Here is a 16,850-nt window from a genome sequence, read left to right on the forward strand (position 1 = left end):
CCCTTGTTGAAGTTCTTCCATCTTCCTCTGTTTGGGGAATAATGTCCTTCTCTGTGGTTCCCTAGAGACCAGATGTCTTGGTAACAGCTTTGCTGTCCTTTCCAAACTGATATATGTCAGTGGCTTTTTGCCTGTCATCTGTTCTTGACATGACGGCACTACTTCATGCTGTTTAAAGAGCCTCTATTTCAGTTGAGTATTTTAGTTTCTAATCCCAGTTAATACTGGTTTTAACATACAGAAATCATCCGAAAAATTGATTTTGAAATCAGAGTTCTGCTCTTTTTTTTTCTAAACATTGACTTTGCTTGATTTGAAACATGAAAAGAAAAAAAAAAGAAAAAAACATAATACTGTAATGGGGGAACATTTTCATGCCACTTTTACGCTTAAAAGAAAAGATAGATACCATTATTACTTTCAGTTCTTAGTACTGTTTATACAATTTGCTTAGACACTCCAATAGTCATGTAACTAAAAAACCGCTTTCCTTGTTCATCATCTCTATGTGTTCAGATGGAGGCTCGCCTCATTTAGTCACTGTACCAGGCTCTAAACTGGGCAGCGACAGAGAGAGAGAAGAAGAGAGCATGTGAATGTGAACAGTGCTCCACTGTCTGATAACAATAAGAGTGACTGCATGTGTCGGGGGACATTGTGTGTGTCTGAGTGAGTGTGCTGGTTACCTAATTTACATAGATCCAATCCCACCTAACCCAAACCACACAGACACGAAACACAGGCCAGATAAAGAAGTATACAGTCCTCCATTCAGCATTATGAGGGTGATAAAGTCCATAATACATCCTAAATCTGCAATCCAATGCCACATTTACGCTCCCAAATATTACTTCCTGTTTATTATCAGATGCTGAAGCATGTGATGTGTAAAGGCAGCCAGTCAGTGGTTCAGACCAAGTGGTTTGGCCTAGTGGGGAGTTGCGGAGCAGACAAAGGCCGCACTGTGCAGCCGAAGTGCCTTTGGTGTCGATGACTCTGCCAGCAGCTGAGACTGGCAGACCCAAAATGGCGGAGTGTCAGAGAGAGCCCCGCTGGTGCTTGTCATGGTCTAAACAGAGGGCAATTTCTGATCCCGTTTGGATGCGGAACAGTGCAGCTGCGCCTAATCCCCTGGCATTGTTTGCACTCTTGGAGGAGGTTGAAGGGTACAAGAGAGGGTGCTGGTGTGTTGGAGAAGTTCACATGGAGTCCAGTTTGAGTTGGATTAGAGATGAAGGAATCCTCTAAAGGTCCTGAGTGCAGTTTCTGCTTCTAAGAAAGAAGAACACACATTTACGTGAAAAATTTCAATAGACAAAAAAAAGAAAAGAAAGGATGAGTGAAGTTTGTAGCATCCCAAAGTGAGCAGTTCACACATGAAAAAGAAACAGAACAACAGCGAACAGAGGGAGAGAAAAAACTGCCATTAAACTCACTGTTGTTGAGATGACAGTCACACAGCTGTAGACGGTGAATGATTCTGTGGGAAAAAAAGTCACGCTTTAGATTCAGCGTTAAACAGTAGGCTTGCACCAAAGGCGTCTTCAACCTGTTGTCCAATATGCGCACATCGCCTTCTGCGTGTTTGCCCTTACCCGTTCTGCCCGTCAATCTGTTCCTGACGCAGTCTGTTTGCCAATCTGTCATCTTCTGTTTGCTGGATAAGGAGACCGGGGGAATGTGTGTGTTTGCACAGCATGTGTAGGTGTGGGTAAGTGTGTTTAAATACTAAAAATGCATCCCATTCTGGGTTGGTACTCCTGTTGCTCACAGCTAAAGACAAGGGTTGTTTATAACCTCACCAACATATGGAAAGAGCATTTCTGATGGGTAAATGGTCAATGATAAAATCTCTTTATAAAATCACTGCGACCCCTGTTTTCATTAAATGAACACTTGAAGTCACTGAACATCCAGTGTGTCTTCATTCTAGAAGGAATGATGCATTCATCTTCTTGTATTGAGTAAAACTCAGCAAGAAGTGGAAAAAAAATATATTTTTTATTTAAAAAGATGGTAAAATTTCACAATTTTTACACTTTTTGCTGTGAAATCCAGTGCACTAACTGACTAAGTAAACACAATATTTGACTTTCTGTTTCCTGCGGGTAAAGTTTTACTACAGATGTGCCTTTTTCAATGAATAAGACAAAATAAACCTGCACTTCAATAAATGTGGCAGGCTAAATAAGTCTGATAGAGGCGAGATAAAAATATTTATTTTTTTCTTACAATAAAGAATTGTATAAAAAAATACTACTTGTTTTTTTTATTTTTGTTTTAGGGGTTGGAAGTCTGAGTTTTACCCTGTTGGGTGTTAAGAGACCCAGTCCCCTGAAAAAAGGATCCATCTCCAGTAGAGAAAACATAAAAAGAAATGTACTACATAAATACATATAACCACGCTGGAGGGAATAATTTCTACCAAGAGAAAAAGCTTTCATTCACCCAGGGATGACTGGGGTTTGGTGAATAAACTGTGAGCCCACCTGTGAATAGCTTGTTGATCCGGAGCTTGACCTGGGGTCCCTCCCAGAAGCTGGGGATCCCCCCTCCTTCTGACTGCCCACAGAGGAAGAGTCTGAGCAGCTACTGTGGACTGAAGCAGAGGGGATCCAATCAAAACAGAGCCGAAAAATACAGAACAAGCTGAGAGTCTGGAGCTCGAAAATACACGCTTCCACAATGAGTTTGGGGAAAGTATCACCCAGTGAATCACCCAAAACAGGGTTTTTTGTTTGGGTTGCCTGCATGCTGCCTGCATGCTCAGAAAGTGTTTTATTTGGGCTTTAGATGAATAAAAATATGATTATTATGGTAATAAGCCTACCTTGAGCAGCAGGCAGGGACAAAAGAAATAAAAGGCCTTTTTTCCTCATGTGTACCAATGAATATCTAAACATCAGCTTCTGTCCCTGAGGACATTTCATAGCCAGAAATCTGCTCATCGAGACACCTGGTGAGCAGAATGTGCATTACACCGAGGTGTGAATGGGGACTCATTTTAAGGTTAGGTGAAAACAGTTGCCTTCAGGGACTGTGTGTCTAAAATCAGTGGAATGGTACTCCAGATGGGATGCTTAACTGCTGAACTCTGCGGACAAATTCTGCATCGGATGATGATGTTTAAACAGCAGCAGTTTACAGAGCGTGTTCGCTTCCCTTCCCCCTGACTCCCATGAATATGCTCCCTAATTCCCTGTATTTAGGAGACAGATTTATGAGTGAGCTCTGGCTGATGCGAATATGTTTCTATCTATTTATAACCTATCTGTCTAAACCCCTCTGTTTGTTAGTTGTTGTTGTTTTTTTTATGACTGGCTACTTTCATTTTTGTGGTTGTTTCAAAAGGTCAAACATGCCTTTTTTCTGCAAGATCAACAAAAACACAAACATACTGACTCAAAGTAACTCTAAATATGGATAGGATGGATAATGTTTCATTCATGATGTGCAGATCTAAAAACAGCGTATCCTTGGAGATATTTTAGTTTTAGGACCTATGTGCACTGACTAAAAAAAAAACATAACTGCAAATGAATGCGAAGGCTTTTTTTAGTGTATCACCCACAGTGATTTCATCAGGCATATTAACTGCACAGAAAGGATAATACGTTTTCTGTTAAGAGATTGATCTGCTGCTCCGAGCGGCTCAAAAACAAAGAAATTCAATTAATGTGTCCGAAAAAGCTCGTTTTTCAATTATGGCCGACCACTACAGGCACAATCAAAAAAAAAAGAAAAAAAAAGAGGTGCAGGTGAAACATTATGCGATGCATGCTCCAACTCTCTTTTCCTGTTAAATTGCATTACAGAGAAAAAACTCTTGAACACCATTAGATAAATGTATTCACATCCCTAGTGCTGTTTTCACATAATGCGCTCTTAAAACCAACAAAACGAAATATAATTGATTCGATTTTATGTTACTGTTTAATTCAAATTGGAAAAGGGAAGGAAAACAGCACAAAGTTTCTAATTTTAACTATAATCCTGCAAAATCTGAAAAGTGTGGCATACATCTGCATTGTACTCCAGTTGCAGTCTCTCTAAAAGTTTCACGCTACAGTTCAACTGATTCAGTTTGTTTAAGACTGAAGTCAATACTGATTATCATGACATTTGTTTAACCAAACCGGTGTACTCCTGATTTTTTTTTTTATGTGATTATGTAGGCATATATTTTTCTATATTCCTCCATTTAAATAAAAAAAAAAAATGACACAATGATAACAAAAGCTACAGTACAGAAATCTCAATTGAAACAAACAGAAAACATAACTACAATGGACAGTAATTCTGTAGTGGAATGGAATTCTCTACAGCAAGCGGTAAGTCACCCGCTCTGCAAACAGGAGGCCTGGGTTCGTATCCCAGCAGGAGGGAATGAGCTGCCAATGTGGGTTCTTAAGTAAGACCCTTCACACTAATGCCTGTTTGGGGAGTATTGGCCTAGTGGATTGGAATCCTAAGGTTCTGAGTCCACGGACTGCCACTCAGGCTCCCTACAGTAATGCTGCTATAGGTTTAGGCTGCTGGGGGACATAGGGACCACTTTCCGTCATTTTGCCTCATTCTATCTTCCATTCTGGAGTATTTGTTATTTTAACGCTAACTTTATGTTCTCTCTGTTTATTTCTATTTAAGTAGCCTCATCAAGGGTGTTCCTGTTAGCTGTGAGACCATCCTGCAATGAAATATCAGTCGATCTGCTGCATCAGCCTCTCGCATTATTGATGATAGAGTAGGGCCTATTTTTTAGTGCTTATTCCTGTTTCTGTCCCGGACATAGCTATGGGTGCAGGTTTCACTATGACTAATTGTATCTGCCCACTTTCATCTCTTTGACACTAAAAGGGGCTCAGAGCCCGTTTCCTTATCTGTTTCTTTTTTCTTTTTGTAGATAAGAGCTTCAATGATCATTTTGTATGTCTGCTTCTATCTCCTTGAACCCCAGTTGGCCTCAAAAGAATGCCTCTCATACTGAGCCTGGTTCTGCTGGAGATCTCCTCCAGTTAAAAGAGAGTTTTTCCTCTCCACTGTTGCCACAATCATGCTTGGTGTCAGGGATTGCTGTAGAGTCAATGACGAAATACAAACGGATATCTACTGTCTCCACATGCTCATCTACTGTAGGAGCAACTAATTCTGCCAAGTCAATTACTTGATGCAATCAGATGGATTTCCTTAGATAAAAACTTTTAGCTAATCTGACTGTATGAAATGACTGGATGTAAAGTACCATGAGATGACGTGTTCGGAACTGCCGCTAGATTAAAACTGAATTGAATTGTTTTGCATGTAGGCCAATATCACACCAGATAACTTCTCCCTCGCATTCTTTCTGTGCGCTAATCTTTAAGTGGAACCTCTTGCTTTTTTCAACAACAGCTGTCTTATCGTCCCTCTTCCATGAGGACGTGTTTTTCTTGACAAGCCTAGTAAATAGAGGTCATTCAAAGAGATTCTTCCATCTGAACTGCTGATCCCTGCAGCTCCTCTAAAGTTACCCACGGCCGCTTTAGAAGCTTGACTGATTAATGTACTCCTCGCCTGACCTGCTAGTTTAGATGGACGGTTCGCAACAGAGTTCTGTGAGATGTTCAAATCTCCTCTTATGGTTTCTGAAACATAACCCTGATTTCAAAGGTGATGTGTTTGCTGTCTTCTTTAGACGTAAAGATACGGCAAGTTGAATTATGTTCTCTAAATAACTGTGTGACCTTCATTAAACAACTGACCCAAATGTTGTTGGGAATAAATGACGCAAATCTCCATGAAAAATATGAAATTGTTGCTTTAAATGGGATAGTAATATGTGAAAAAACATAAAGGGTCTAGATAGGGTTTCAGGGTTTGTATATCTATCCTTTTTTTCTCTTCTTGCTGAAACTTCTGGTGCTTTTAGAAGTCCACACATGATATGGCGCTTAGCTCCTACCTCTGTCGCTCAGACTGGAGACAGAGTCCAACTCTGATCCTGGAGTTCCTGTAGCATCCAGCAGAAGCTTACTGGAAACTCCCATGCACAGTGACTCCTTCAGACACAGCTCTGGGGGGGAAAAGAGAGATTTCTTGGAAAAACATAAAAAACACCTCAGTAAAGTAGCATTCCTAGGAATCTTTCCTCTCCGACAAATAGCTACACATTCTACATCGTGGTTCAAAATCACAGAAACATCTCTCGTCTTGTTTCGCTGTATCAGTCTGGAGCCACTTTGTTTTCTGAACAATGCTTTGTTCCCAAGGAGCATTACCATCTGAACAGATTTAATCCCCTCTTATAAGGAGCTTCTCTGCACCATATTGCAGGATGATACTGAAATCTAAGCCAACTGCGGGAAGCGATCCTCAAACACAAGCTAGGCAGGAACTCCTTGTGTTCAGAAAGCTGGGCATCACCATAACAAACAAAAATAAATCAGCATTTGGTTTTCCATATGTTATTTTTTTTTAACTCATAGCTATTAATGCTGTGTTTCACATTTCTGAAAAATAGAAAACATTTGTATGGTACTATTAGGTGTTAACAATCAGCTATAGCAGATCGTGAATAATGAAATACAAAGGCTCATGGTTCTTCTAAAAGGGTTTCAATTTGACTTTTCGTTTGATTTTTGTACCGTTTCCTTTCAGTCAGTCACTAATTTATCTTACATCTAAAGTTCTATGGAAACAGAATTAAGACAAAAGGAATACTTCTCTGTTATAAACCATCCACCGAGCTCCCTCAACCATGTTTTTAGGATGCGTTAGGATTATTCTTAATGGTGATGTGTGAGTCTGTTAAACCCTAATAATAACTGCCTTTTCTGTGTCAGAAGAAATGTTTTCCCCAGTAGTTTATCTAATTAGAACAGTTCCTCTGGCCGGATATACAGTTATAATCTTCATTCTTCACGTGGCAAAGATTTGGGAATGAAATGAGAGCGTTTTCCTTGATCAAAGAACGTAGTGTAATACTTTGATAAGGCTGGAGCCATGGACGCCCCCTCATTTACAAACATCTATGATGTAATGATGTGGTGTACTGTAGTTGTATAAAATGCTTAACTGTGAATTGAGGCCACTTCATGAGACGTGAGCCGGTTGGTAAGCACTGCTTCCTGTAACTGTGAGCAACTTCTCTGTCTGAGTAAGATCACAATTTCTATTACAATCTCCTGTCTTGTCTCATGGTTTTTTAAAAATATATACATTATGAAAAGTTTTTTAACGAGTTTGTCCCAAGTGACCTCTTTTCAGGAAAAAGAACCAGAGAGAGAAAGCTGGTGTAAACACAGAGCTTTCCTTCATAAAAGTTTGACCAGATATACAGGTGCTGGTCATAAAATTAGAATATCATGAAAAAGTAGATTGATTTCAGTAATTCCATTTAAAAAGTGAAACTTGTATATTATATTCATACATTACATACAAACTCATATATTTCAGATGTTTATTTTGTTTAATTTTGATGATTACAAATGACAACAAATGAAAATCTCAAATTCATCATATCAGAAAATTAGAATATTGTGAAAAGGTTCAAAATTGATGGCCCCTGGTGCCACACTCTAATCAGCTAATTAACTCAAACCACCTGCAAAAGCCTTTAGATGGTCTTTCAGTCTAGTTCTATAGGCTACACAATCATGGGGAAGACTGCTGACTTGACAGTTGTCCAAAAGACGACCATCGACACCTTGCACAAGGAGGGCAAGACACAAAAGGTCATCGCTAAAGAGGCTGGCTGTTCACAGAGCTCAGTGTCCAAGCACATTAATAGAGAGGCGAAGGGAAGGAAAAGATGTGGTCGAAAAAAGTGTACAAGCAAGAGAGATAACCGCACCCTGGAGAGGATTGTGAAACAAAACCCATTCAAAAATGTGGGGGAGATTCACAAAGAGTGGACTGCAGCTGGAGTGAGTGCTTCAAGAACCACCACACACAGACGTATGAAAGACATGGGTTTCTGCTGTCGCATTCCTTGTGTCAAGCCACTCTTGAACCACAGACAGCGTCAGAAGCGTCTTGCCTGGGCTAAAGAGAAACAGGACTGGACTGCTGGTGAGTGGTCCAAAGTCATGTTCTCTGATGAAAGTAAATTTTGCATTTCCTTTGGAAATCAAGGTCCCAGAGTCTGGAGGAAAAGAAGAGAGGCACTTCATCCACGTTGCTTGAAGTCCAGTGTAAAGTTTCCACAGTCAGTGATGGTTTGGGGTGCCATGTCATCTGCTGGTGTTGGTCCATTGTGTTTTCTGAGGTCCAGGGTCAACGCAGCCACATACCAGGAAGTTTTAGAGCACTTCATGCTTCCTGCAGCTGACCAACTTTTTGGAGATGCAGATTTCATTTTCCAACAGGACTTGGCACCTGCACACAGTGCCAAAGCTACCAGTACCTTTTTGAAGGACCATGGTATCCCTGTTCTTAATTGGCCAGCAAACTCTCCTGACCTTAACCCCATAGAAAATCTATGGGGTATTGTGAAGAAGAAGATGCAATACACCAGACCCAACAATTCAGAAGAGCTAAAAGCCACTATTAGAGCAACCTGGGCTATCATAACACCTGAGCAGTGCCACAGACTGATCGACTCCATGCCACGCCGCATTGCTGCAGTAATACAGGCCAAAGGAGGCCCAACTAAATACTGAGTGCTGTACATGCTCATACTTTTCATGTTCATACTTTTCAGTTGGCCAACATTTCTATAAATCCTTTGTTTTTATTGGTCTTCAGTAATATTCTAATTTTCTGATATGATGAATTTGAGATTTTCATTTGTTGTCATTTGTAATCATCAAAATGAAACAAAATAAACATCTGAAATATATGAGTTTGTATGTAATGTATGAATATAATATACAAGTTTCACTTTTTAAATGGAATTACTGAAATCAATCTACTTTTTCATGATATTCTAATTTTATGACCAGCACCTGTAGGACACCATTAGTTTCACCAAATATAGTAAAATATGCCCAGATCATCATACATCTGCTACCTTATTTGACTTTTTTTTTGTCTGAAGTCCCAAAGACTTTTTTTTTTCTTCCTCACCCATTATTGAATTGCTTCAATGTGACAACACATACAACATTTTATAACATAATAATTCCTGTTTTAATGAGGAGGAAAATTTCTCTATGATTTAGATCACTTGTTGCCTTTCCTAGATCAATTTATCATTAAAACTGCATGATCTTTTTTTTACTGAGGTTAGCATTGAAAGATTGTATTACCAGATATTGATGATTTAACACATAAAAGTGTATTAAACTGTATTAAAGCAAATTATAATTAACATGGTCCCTTTAAGTGCAAAAAAACAAAAAAAAAAATCTAAATATTCTTTGACAACCATTCTTGCTTCAAAGACTGATTGAAAACTGGACCTGTTGATAATTTCCTTGAGCGTCTGAGTGTATAGTGCACCTGTGTTGTTAATGGCATGCGTCCACAGCAGATGGGCTATGTCATGAGCCCAGGCCTCCCTTCCTTCCCTGTCCTGGGCCTGAAGGGTGATGCAGTCTCTGGTTCGGGGAGCCTGTCTGACCCAGACTTCAAACTTCACTCCTTCGTCACCAACACTCTGAGTCAGACCCATTTCGCCCGTCTGAAGTGGAAGGACAAGTTAGGACCATGTGTGAATTACTGGTTCAAACATCTCGGTTTTTTGAAAAAAGAAACCTAAGTCCACACCTTGATGCTGTGCTTGTAACTGTAGACGGTGCGTCCTGGACTGGGACTCTTCTGCTTGGTAAAGATGATGACCTGCTGGTAGAGGAAGACATTCCTGACCCCTGCTCGCTTCCTCCGAGGTCCCCCGCAGACGGTCAGCTCTCCTTGCCTCACCAGATCACCACGTTCTCCCATTGCAATCTGAACAACATATAAAGTAGCCTGTAAGCCTTTAGTTTATATCCGATTTTACATAGACCATCTCAGAGACATATCTTCACCTACATCTTTATGAGCCAGATTTTCTTGGTTTGACTCTAAAAACAGGCAACGACTTATCAAAACAGATTGCAGAGCAGAGTGTTTTTTTTATGTCATGTTTAGCATGGGGCCCTTTCCTCATCCTTTGTGTGTTCCTCTCCCTGTCAGTCAGTTGAATATTATATTTTTCAGTTAGAATAATTTGGACATCTCATTGTTTATGAGGAAATGCTGTTTAAGAAAAAAATGTTAGCATCAAGCTATGAAAGCTAGCATATCCCACCTAGGTGAGGTCTTTAAAATTTAATAGCTCATTATCTACATTAGTCATCTATGCCTTCATAACATTCTTCATAATATTCCATAATCAGTAGGCGGTGATGTAAGACAGAGCGCAATCATTTCTATGAGACGTTGAGAAGCAGTAGGTTTTTTTTAGCAGCTAATCTGCACAGTGACAGCAGCTGGTTTTTTTGTGATAATGTCTAAATCGTAAATATTTGTTTTCATCTGGTATTGGTCTTTGATTTTTTACAGCCTTCCTAAATACCAACTTTGATATAAGGTTTATGAATCGTTCAGCACATTTTTAAGGAGGAAAACATTTTCTTCTTAAAGGCATTCTTTGTTATAGAAAATAAAATTCTAAGGGGCTTCACGAGGTAGTTTCTACATTTTACACTACATACATATAAGAAAATACATTTTAATTTCACAACCAAATCAGCAACTATCCACTCCTGCTTCCAGTTTTCCTAGTTTGGTGTTCAAGAAAATCCATTTTATCAGTGGCGACTGAAAAGCCCTCTTCTCAGTCCAATAAAGAAAAAGACAAAGAAGGATTATTGTTCCACCGACTTCTATAGAGGCATCCGCTGCTTTCACATGGCCGCTTTTTTATCTGTTGGATCTTTGCTCTAATTGGCCAGATGAGTCACGTCTTTTAGAAAAAAAATGTAACTTCATTGTTCGCGTCAATTACAGGGCTGAGACTTCTTCATGCTGTTGGGACTCATAACAAAGGCAGACAGACACTCATAAAAGTCAGAAATTGTATAGAGCTCCTTCAGGAAGAGATTCCAGGATTATAAAGGCGCAAACAAACAGCGTGAGCAACAAGAACAATGCTCTGCTGAGGCCGAAAAAGACGGCGATTCACTGGCATGCAGCTTTATTTTTAAAAACCTGCCGAGGTGAGAGGGGGGTCATCATACAAGTGAGGCTTCACATACGTTAATAGCTCCCACACACACGCCCACTGGAAGACACGTTCCCCTGCACTCACAATCACTTTTTTACCTTTGAGAGCTGTCGACGTGAAGTGCCTCAGTAGAAGTGTTTACACTCTCCTAAACCCTCCCCCCCACACACCCATATATAAATTGTGAGTATATCTGAGTATATGCATGTGTGGGAGTTCAAAGCTAGAGAGTTAGACTAACAATGCGAAGTTCAAGAGCAGAGATATTGTTCAAGAATTTCTAATAAAGCCCAAATATGGTAAGCAAAATACACAACGGCCTGAGCTGCGAGCATTTCTACAGCATCTTTGGTCTCATTAGTTTCCCTCAGCTCTACTTTCCTCCACTTGTACCTGTCAAAATGGACCAAAATATTCCGGAAAATAACAAATGTTTCAAATAACTGCTTTATATTTAGAAGCTTCTCAGAAAAACAATCCTCTAATGGAACATTTAAAACAGCGGCTCTCAAACTGTTAAATATTAGTTTAAGTACTTTGTGCCTACTTTGTTTCTTCACGGTGGCGCTTTAAAGATTCTGCTAAATTACCAGAATAGTCTATACATTTAACTGTAATAATAATGCATGCATTATCTTTTTGTTTCCAAAAAAAAATCTTAAAAATGTTGTTTTTATTTGTATTCAACCTCCTTTCCTCTGCTACCCTTAAAATAAAATCAGCTTTCCTCAGCAAAGTATCATGGACCCTCTGTAAGTGCCTGGTTAGAGAAGACTGACAAATCGTCAACATTAGACCAGGAACACAGCAGGAACACATACATTAGTGACACATCTTAAAGCACATGAATTTTCTGCATGTTTCTGCTGACTGCTTAGATAATCTGGATGGATTATTCTGTTGTTCTACAAGAGAGAAAAGGTGAATAATGGAATATTGACAATGTTGCAAAGCTTGTTTAAGTGAAAGACTGGTAACCCATATCTATAAGTGGTGTGAACATTTGGACCGAAATGTCCTTGATATGTTGATATAATCAAAGGTACATAGTATGTAATTTGACATTTTTAAATGTATACGTCAGTAACTCATTCTGGTTTCATAGTTTTTTTATGCCAAATTACAGTGTCCTGCTGGTGTAGGTTTGTTACTTTTGTCTTTTGACCTTCGCTTTTGCTTAATTTGTTACTAAATATAACCCTCTGAGCTGAGCTAAGAAAAAAGTCTGACCTTTGGAGAACTTTAAGCTGGAGCTAAAGCTTAGAAGGCATTCTAATGCGGCTGTGAAGTTTCCTTTATTTTTTTTCTTATTTAAAGCACTCTGAATTGTTTTTCCACAGAAATATAAAAGGTAAATAAAATTGCTTGCCCTCATGCCGAAAATTTTTCAGGCAGCTGCAGAGGTTTTCTTGTGTCTCCATTCATCTAAAGGTGTTGTCATGGTTACCTGTGTGTTCATATGGGTGGGACTTATTCCGCACATTAACTTGAATACACCATCCTTCCACGTAACATGGCAGTGGCGGCATGATGATGTGGGAGGCTTTTCTTTTAGGGTAAAAGAAAGCTGGTCATAGTTGCAGAGAAGATGAATGAAGTCTAATTCAGGTTGATCTTATAAAGGCTATGGAGGAATGGGTTAAATAAAGCAAGAAACAAGCAGCTATGGGGGGCTTCTAACAAAAGCTGATTTAAGGTGGATTGGTAAAAAGGCATTCCACATGTCTCAGATTTTTCTCTGTAAAAACAACAATATCAGTCTCCTTGCAATAAAATGGTAATGTGGTTTGTGTGTCACACAAAAACAATTGTATGATATAAGTTACTAAGCTAAAATGCAAGGAATCATTGTGTATATAGCACAATTCAGTAGAAAGACAATTCAAAGTGCTTTGCATGAATAAAACAATAAAACATGAGAAAAGTAAAAGTGGAATAATAGCAAGTAAAGATAAAAACATGTTAAAAGCAGGTAGTAAAGCAAAAAAAAAAAAACAGCTAGATCACTAACTTAAACTAATGATACTATAGTTAAAATGTACCTGTAAATGTTAAAGGCATTTCTAAACAAATAGAGGTTTTAACTTTGACTTAAAACTGTTTTAAGGCATGAATAATTTATTGCATCACATGAGGGACCTTATTAATTACATCTCTTTTAATTGATGAATGAATATGAATAAAAATAATGTGAAAACACCCCCTCCTCCTTCCCTGGCCTGACCTCATCCAAATTATTTAGGTTTTTCCATCTAAGAAAAGAAAGTGGGACTTTGCACACTTAAGAACTGGGGCATGCGCTCTCACCGGACAGCCGACGATGAGGTCACTGGCCCTGAGGTCCTCGCCGTGCTTCTGGGCGTGTCTCAGGACGTAGAGGGCGGAGTCCGAGGCCAGATTTAAGCCCCCCAGCTCCTCCAGGGCCTCACAGTACTGCTCCAGTCTCTGAATGGGAGCCTGCAGGCAGTGAGGGAAAGACAGAGGGGAGAGGGGGGAGGCCTGGGGGAGTTTAGACTGTGGAGAGGAAGAATAAAAGAGGAAGGAGGGGTTGACAAGAGCAGAAATGCAGAAACAGAATGAATGCCAGCTCTGTCTGTGCTTTGGTTTTACATAAAAAAAAAAAAAAAAAACCCTCTGGTGTGTGGGTGTCATTTTCTAACTTCAACTTAAAGCCTGTTTCAGATCAAACGGCTCTCCGAGGCGACGATATTCGCTGACGCAGCATAAAGTCTCTGCTGCAGCCCAGCAGAAAAAGCTCAGGAACATTTCAAGACGCTAATGAAAGAGTTCATGTTATAGCCTGAAACATTCCCAGATATAAGTCTGATTAGGAATCGCTGAGATGTGCTGACAAAAAGCTTTTCATAACGGTCTGCTGCTGCAAACCGGGTGACTTAAAGGGATAGTTTACAATTACTGAAGTTGGATTTTGCTAGGAATCTGGTTTACAGTGTTTACTCAGTGTCTGCATTTGATAAAAGTCTATGAGACTAAAGCTAGCCTCCCATCTGAAACCCACCCTATTAGAAAGGCAGATTTTTACATTATTGGACTTTTATATCAGAAAACTACTCTTAAGCTTCTTAGAACATGTTTCACATCGGAAGACCATTGGTTACCTGGGTTACCTTGATTGCCCATTACTTCATCCATTTCTATAGAAAATCATCAATGGTCTCTCTGTAAATAAGCACTCAATGCAAACCAAGACATTAGAAGAGTCTTCTGCTCTGAATTAGGCCCAGACTATATTGGACGTCTACCATAAAAGAACATATCTACTCTCATTAGCATTATAGCTGTTAAAGGAAATACTAATTTATATCCATTTCTATTGGTTTCATGTTTGTATTCTGTGGTTCACCAAGAAACGTGTTTTACAAACAGGAAAGGTTGGAGGCTGTATGCCACTGGTTAAACATAAGCAGAGAACATGTCTGTCTGTCTGTCTGTCTGTCTGTCTGTCTGTCTGTCTGTCTGTCTGTCTGTCTGTCTGTCTGTCTGACTGTCTGTCTGTCTGTCTGTCTGTCTGTCTGTCTGTCTGTCTGTCTGTCTGTCTGTCTGTCTGTCTGTCTGTCTATCTATCTATCTATCTATCTATCTATCTATCTATCTATCTATCTATCTATCTATCTATCTATCTATGAGTTGCTTCAGTTGCTGTTTGGCCCTAATCCTCTCCTGAACATTGTTTGATAAAATAATTAAATTTCTTTGTTTTCTACTTTGGTTTAGATTTGAATCACTTCTAAATTCAGTGACAAAGAAAATGTTTAATAAGATGAAAACTTAAATAAAATTAGGCAAACTCATTTTAAAGCTCTTAAAGAAAGTTTACCTTTTTTATTTTCTCAACTCATATTAAAGTTTCTTATTCCTCCACAGCCAGAATTGTGAATTTTTCCAAGCAAACATTTTGTACCTAAAAGTTAGGTGTCTTGTGGCCCTTAAATATGTTTCATAAGGAGACAAACTTTTAAAAAATAGTGGGATACATTTTCAAAATGTGTTATACAATGTCTTAATAAAAAAAATAAACTTGAGGTATAAAAAATATTTTAAAAATCTATAAAAAAATCTATATTAGTTTTTTTAACCATTTGTGTAGCCATGTAACATATGTACAAACACACTTTTAAAATTTAAGTTATATTTTTCTTATATAGTATACAAAAAAAAAAAAAAAAAAAAAAAAAAAAATAATAATAATAATAATAATAATAATAATATATATATATATATATATATATATATATATATATATATATATATATATATATATATATATATATATATATATATATATATATATATATATATATATATATATATATATATATACATATATATATATATAGGTAGAGCCTCCATCATGGGAGGATAAACCCCTACAAGGGATGTACCACTGAAACATAACTGAAGTGGCAGAAATCAGGAAATCCTACCAAGGGCTAGACAGAGCTGTACTGAAGGACAGCACAGATGCACTCATCATGGCTCCACAGGAGCAGGCCCTAAGCACCGGAGCAATAGAGGCCCAGATCTACCACACCCGACAGGTGTAGACTGTACAAAGAGGCCCCTGAGATGATCCAGCACATAACTGCAGGGTGTAAGATCCTGGTAGGGAAAGTATGCATGGAGCACCATAACCAAGTGGCTGGTATAGTGTACAGGAAGATCTGTGCAGAGTATGGAGTGGAAACCCCAAGGTCAAAGTGGGAAACACCTCCAAAGATTGTAGAAAATGACTGAGCCAAGATCCTGTGGGACTTCCAGATACATTTTTGGCAAACCAATAGTAATGGCAAACCAACCGGACATTGTGGTGGTGGACAAAAAGCAGAGGAAAGTCGTTGTGGTTGACATAGAAATACCAAGTGACTGCAATATCTGGAAAAAGTAACATGAGAAACTAGAGAAATTCCAGGGGCTCAGAGGAGAGCTGGAGAAAACCTGGAAGGTCAAGGCATCAGTGATGCCAGTGGTCATTGGGGCACTCGGGGCAGTGACCCCCAAAGTGGAAGAGTGGCTACAGCAGATCTCTGGAAATACATCAGACATCTTGGTCCAGAAGAGTGTAGTCCTAGGGACACCAAAGCTACTGCACAGAACCCTCAAGCTCCCAGGCCTCTGATAGAGGACCCGAGCTTGGAGGAAAAAGGAAGAACGGGTGAGGAAGGCCTAGTGTGTGTGTGTATATATATTGCTTCCACGTGTAATTCGTTTAAAATTAACCATTATTAACTGGAGTCTAGTTTGAAAATCTCTTATCATCCTGTAGCCAAATAATAATAATAATAATAAAAAGGAACAGGTTTAAAGCCGTACCGGCCTTGTTTTCACTGCCATTACAATTATCACCATCAGCCTGCATGCCGTTTCTCAGCCATTACCATAACCATAAAGCTGCCTGTTCCCATTATCAGCCATGTGTTCAAGCTTCTTAAACGGTGGCAGCTTGTGACATCATTAGTAAATGCTGCCACCTAGTGCTGATCTGTAAGAGCGCACAGCTTCAGCGCAGCCTCAGTGAGCTCAGGCGCTTTGATCTTTCCATGTAAAGTCCTCATGGTAATCTCATCATGCTGTTGATGGATTAGTTGTAGTTAATTGTAGCTTGGATGCTCAGATTTCTCTCTCTATAATCTGCTTTTAATTGGCTTTTCTGGTCGTATACTGAACATAATTAACACCACTTATTTGCTGCCACTGACATATA

The 16,850-nt window shown here is 39.1% G+C and overlaps 1 protein-coding gene across 2 annotated transcripts in view; it reads right to left on the reverse strand.

Moving 5' to 3' along the window:
* Window positions 1-280: 280 nt before the first annotated feature.
* The window catches only part of arhgef40 (Rho guanine nucleotide exchange factor (GEF) 40), a 61,502-nt gene continuing 44,932 nt past the window's right edge, over window positions 281-16,850 (reverse strand). For both annotated transcript variants that reach the window (XM_038300282.1, XM_038300281.1), the window contains exons 21-27: window positions 13,436-13,642; window positions 9,688-9,867; window positions 9,421-9,601; window positions 5,942-6,052; window positions 2,490-2,599; window positions 1,437-1,480; window positions 281-1,272 (exon numbers count right to left, since the gene is read on the reverse strand). In XM_038300282.1, the coding sequence (XP_038156210.1) occupies window positions 1,454-1,480; window positions 2,490-2,599; window positions 5,942-6,052; window positions 9,421-9,601; window positions 9,688-9,867; window positions 13,436-13,642 (816 nt within the window). In that variant the 3' untranslated portion in view covers window positions 281-1,272; window positions 1,437-1,453. The remainder of the gene's footprint in view (window positions 1,273-1,436; window positions 1,481-2,489; window positions 2,600-5,941; window positions 6,053-9,420; window positions 9,602-9,687; window positions 9,868-13,435; window positions 13,643-16,850) is intronic.

This window comes from Cyprinodon tularosa, unplaced genomic scaffold (genome assembly GCF_016077235.1).
Source record: "Cyprinodon tularosa strain WSP-4 unplaced genomic scaffold, ASM1607723v1 ctg445, whole genome shotgun sequence".
Lineage (NCBI taxonomy): Eukaryota > Metazoa > Chordata > Actinopteri > Cyprinodontiformes > Cyprinodontidae > Cyprinodon > Cyprinodon tularosa.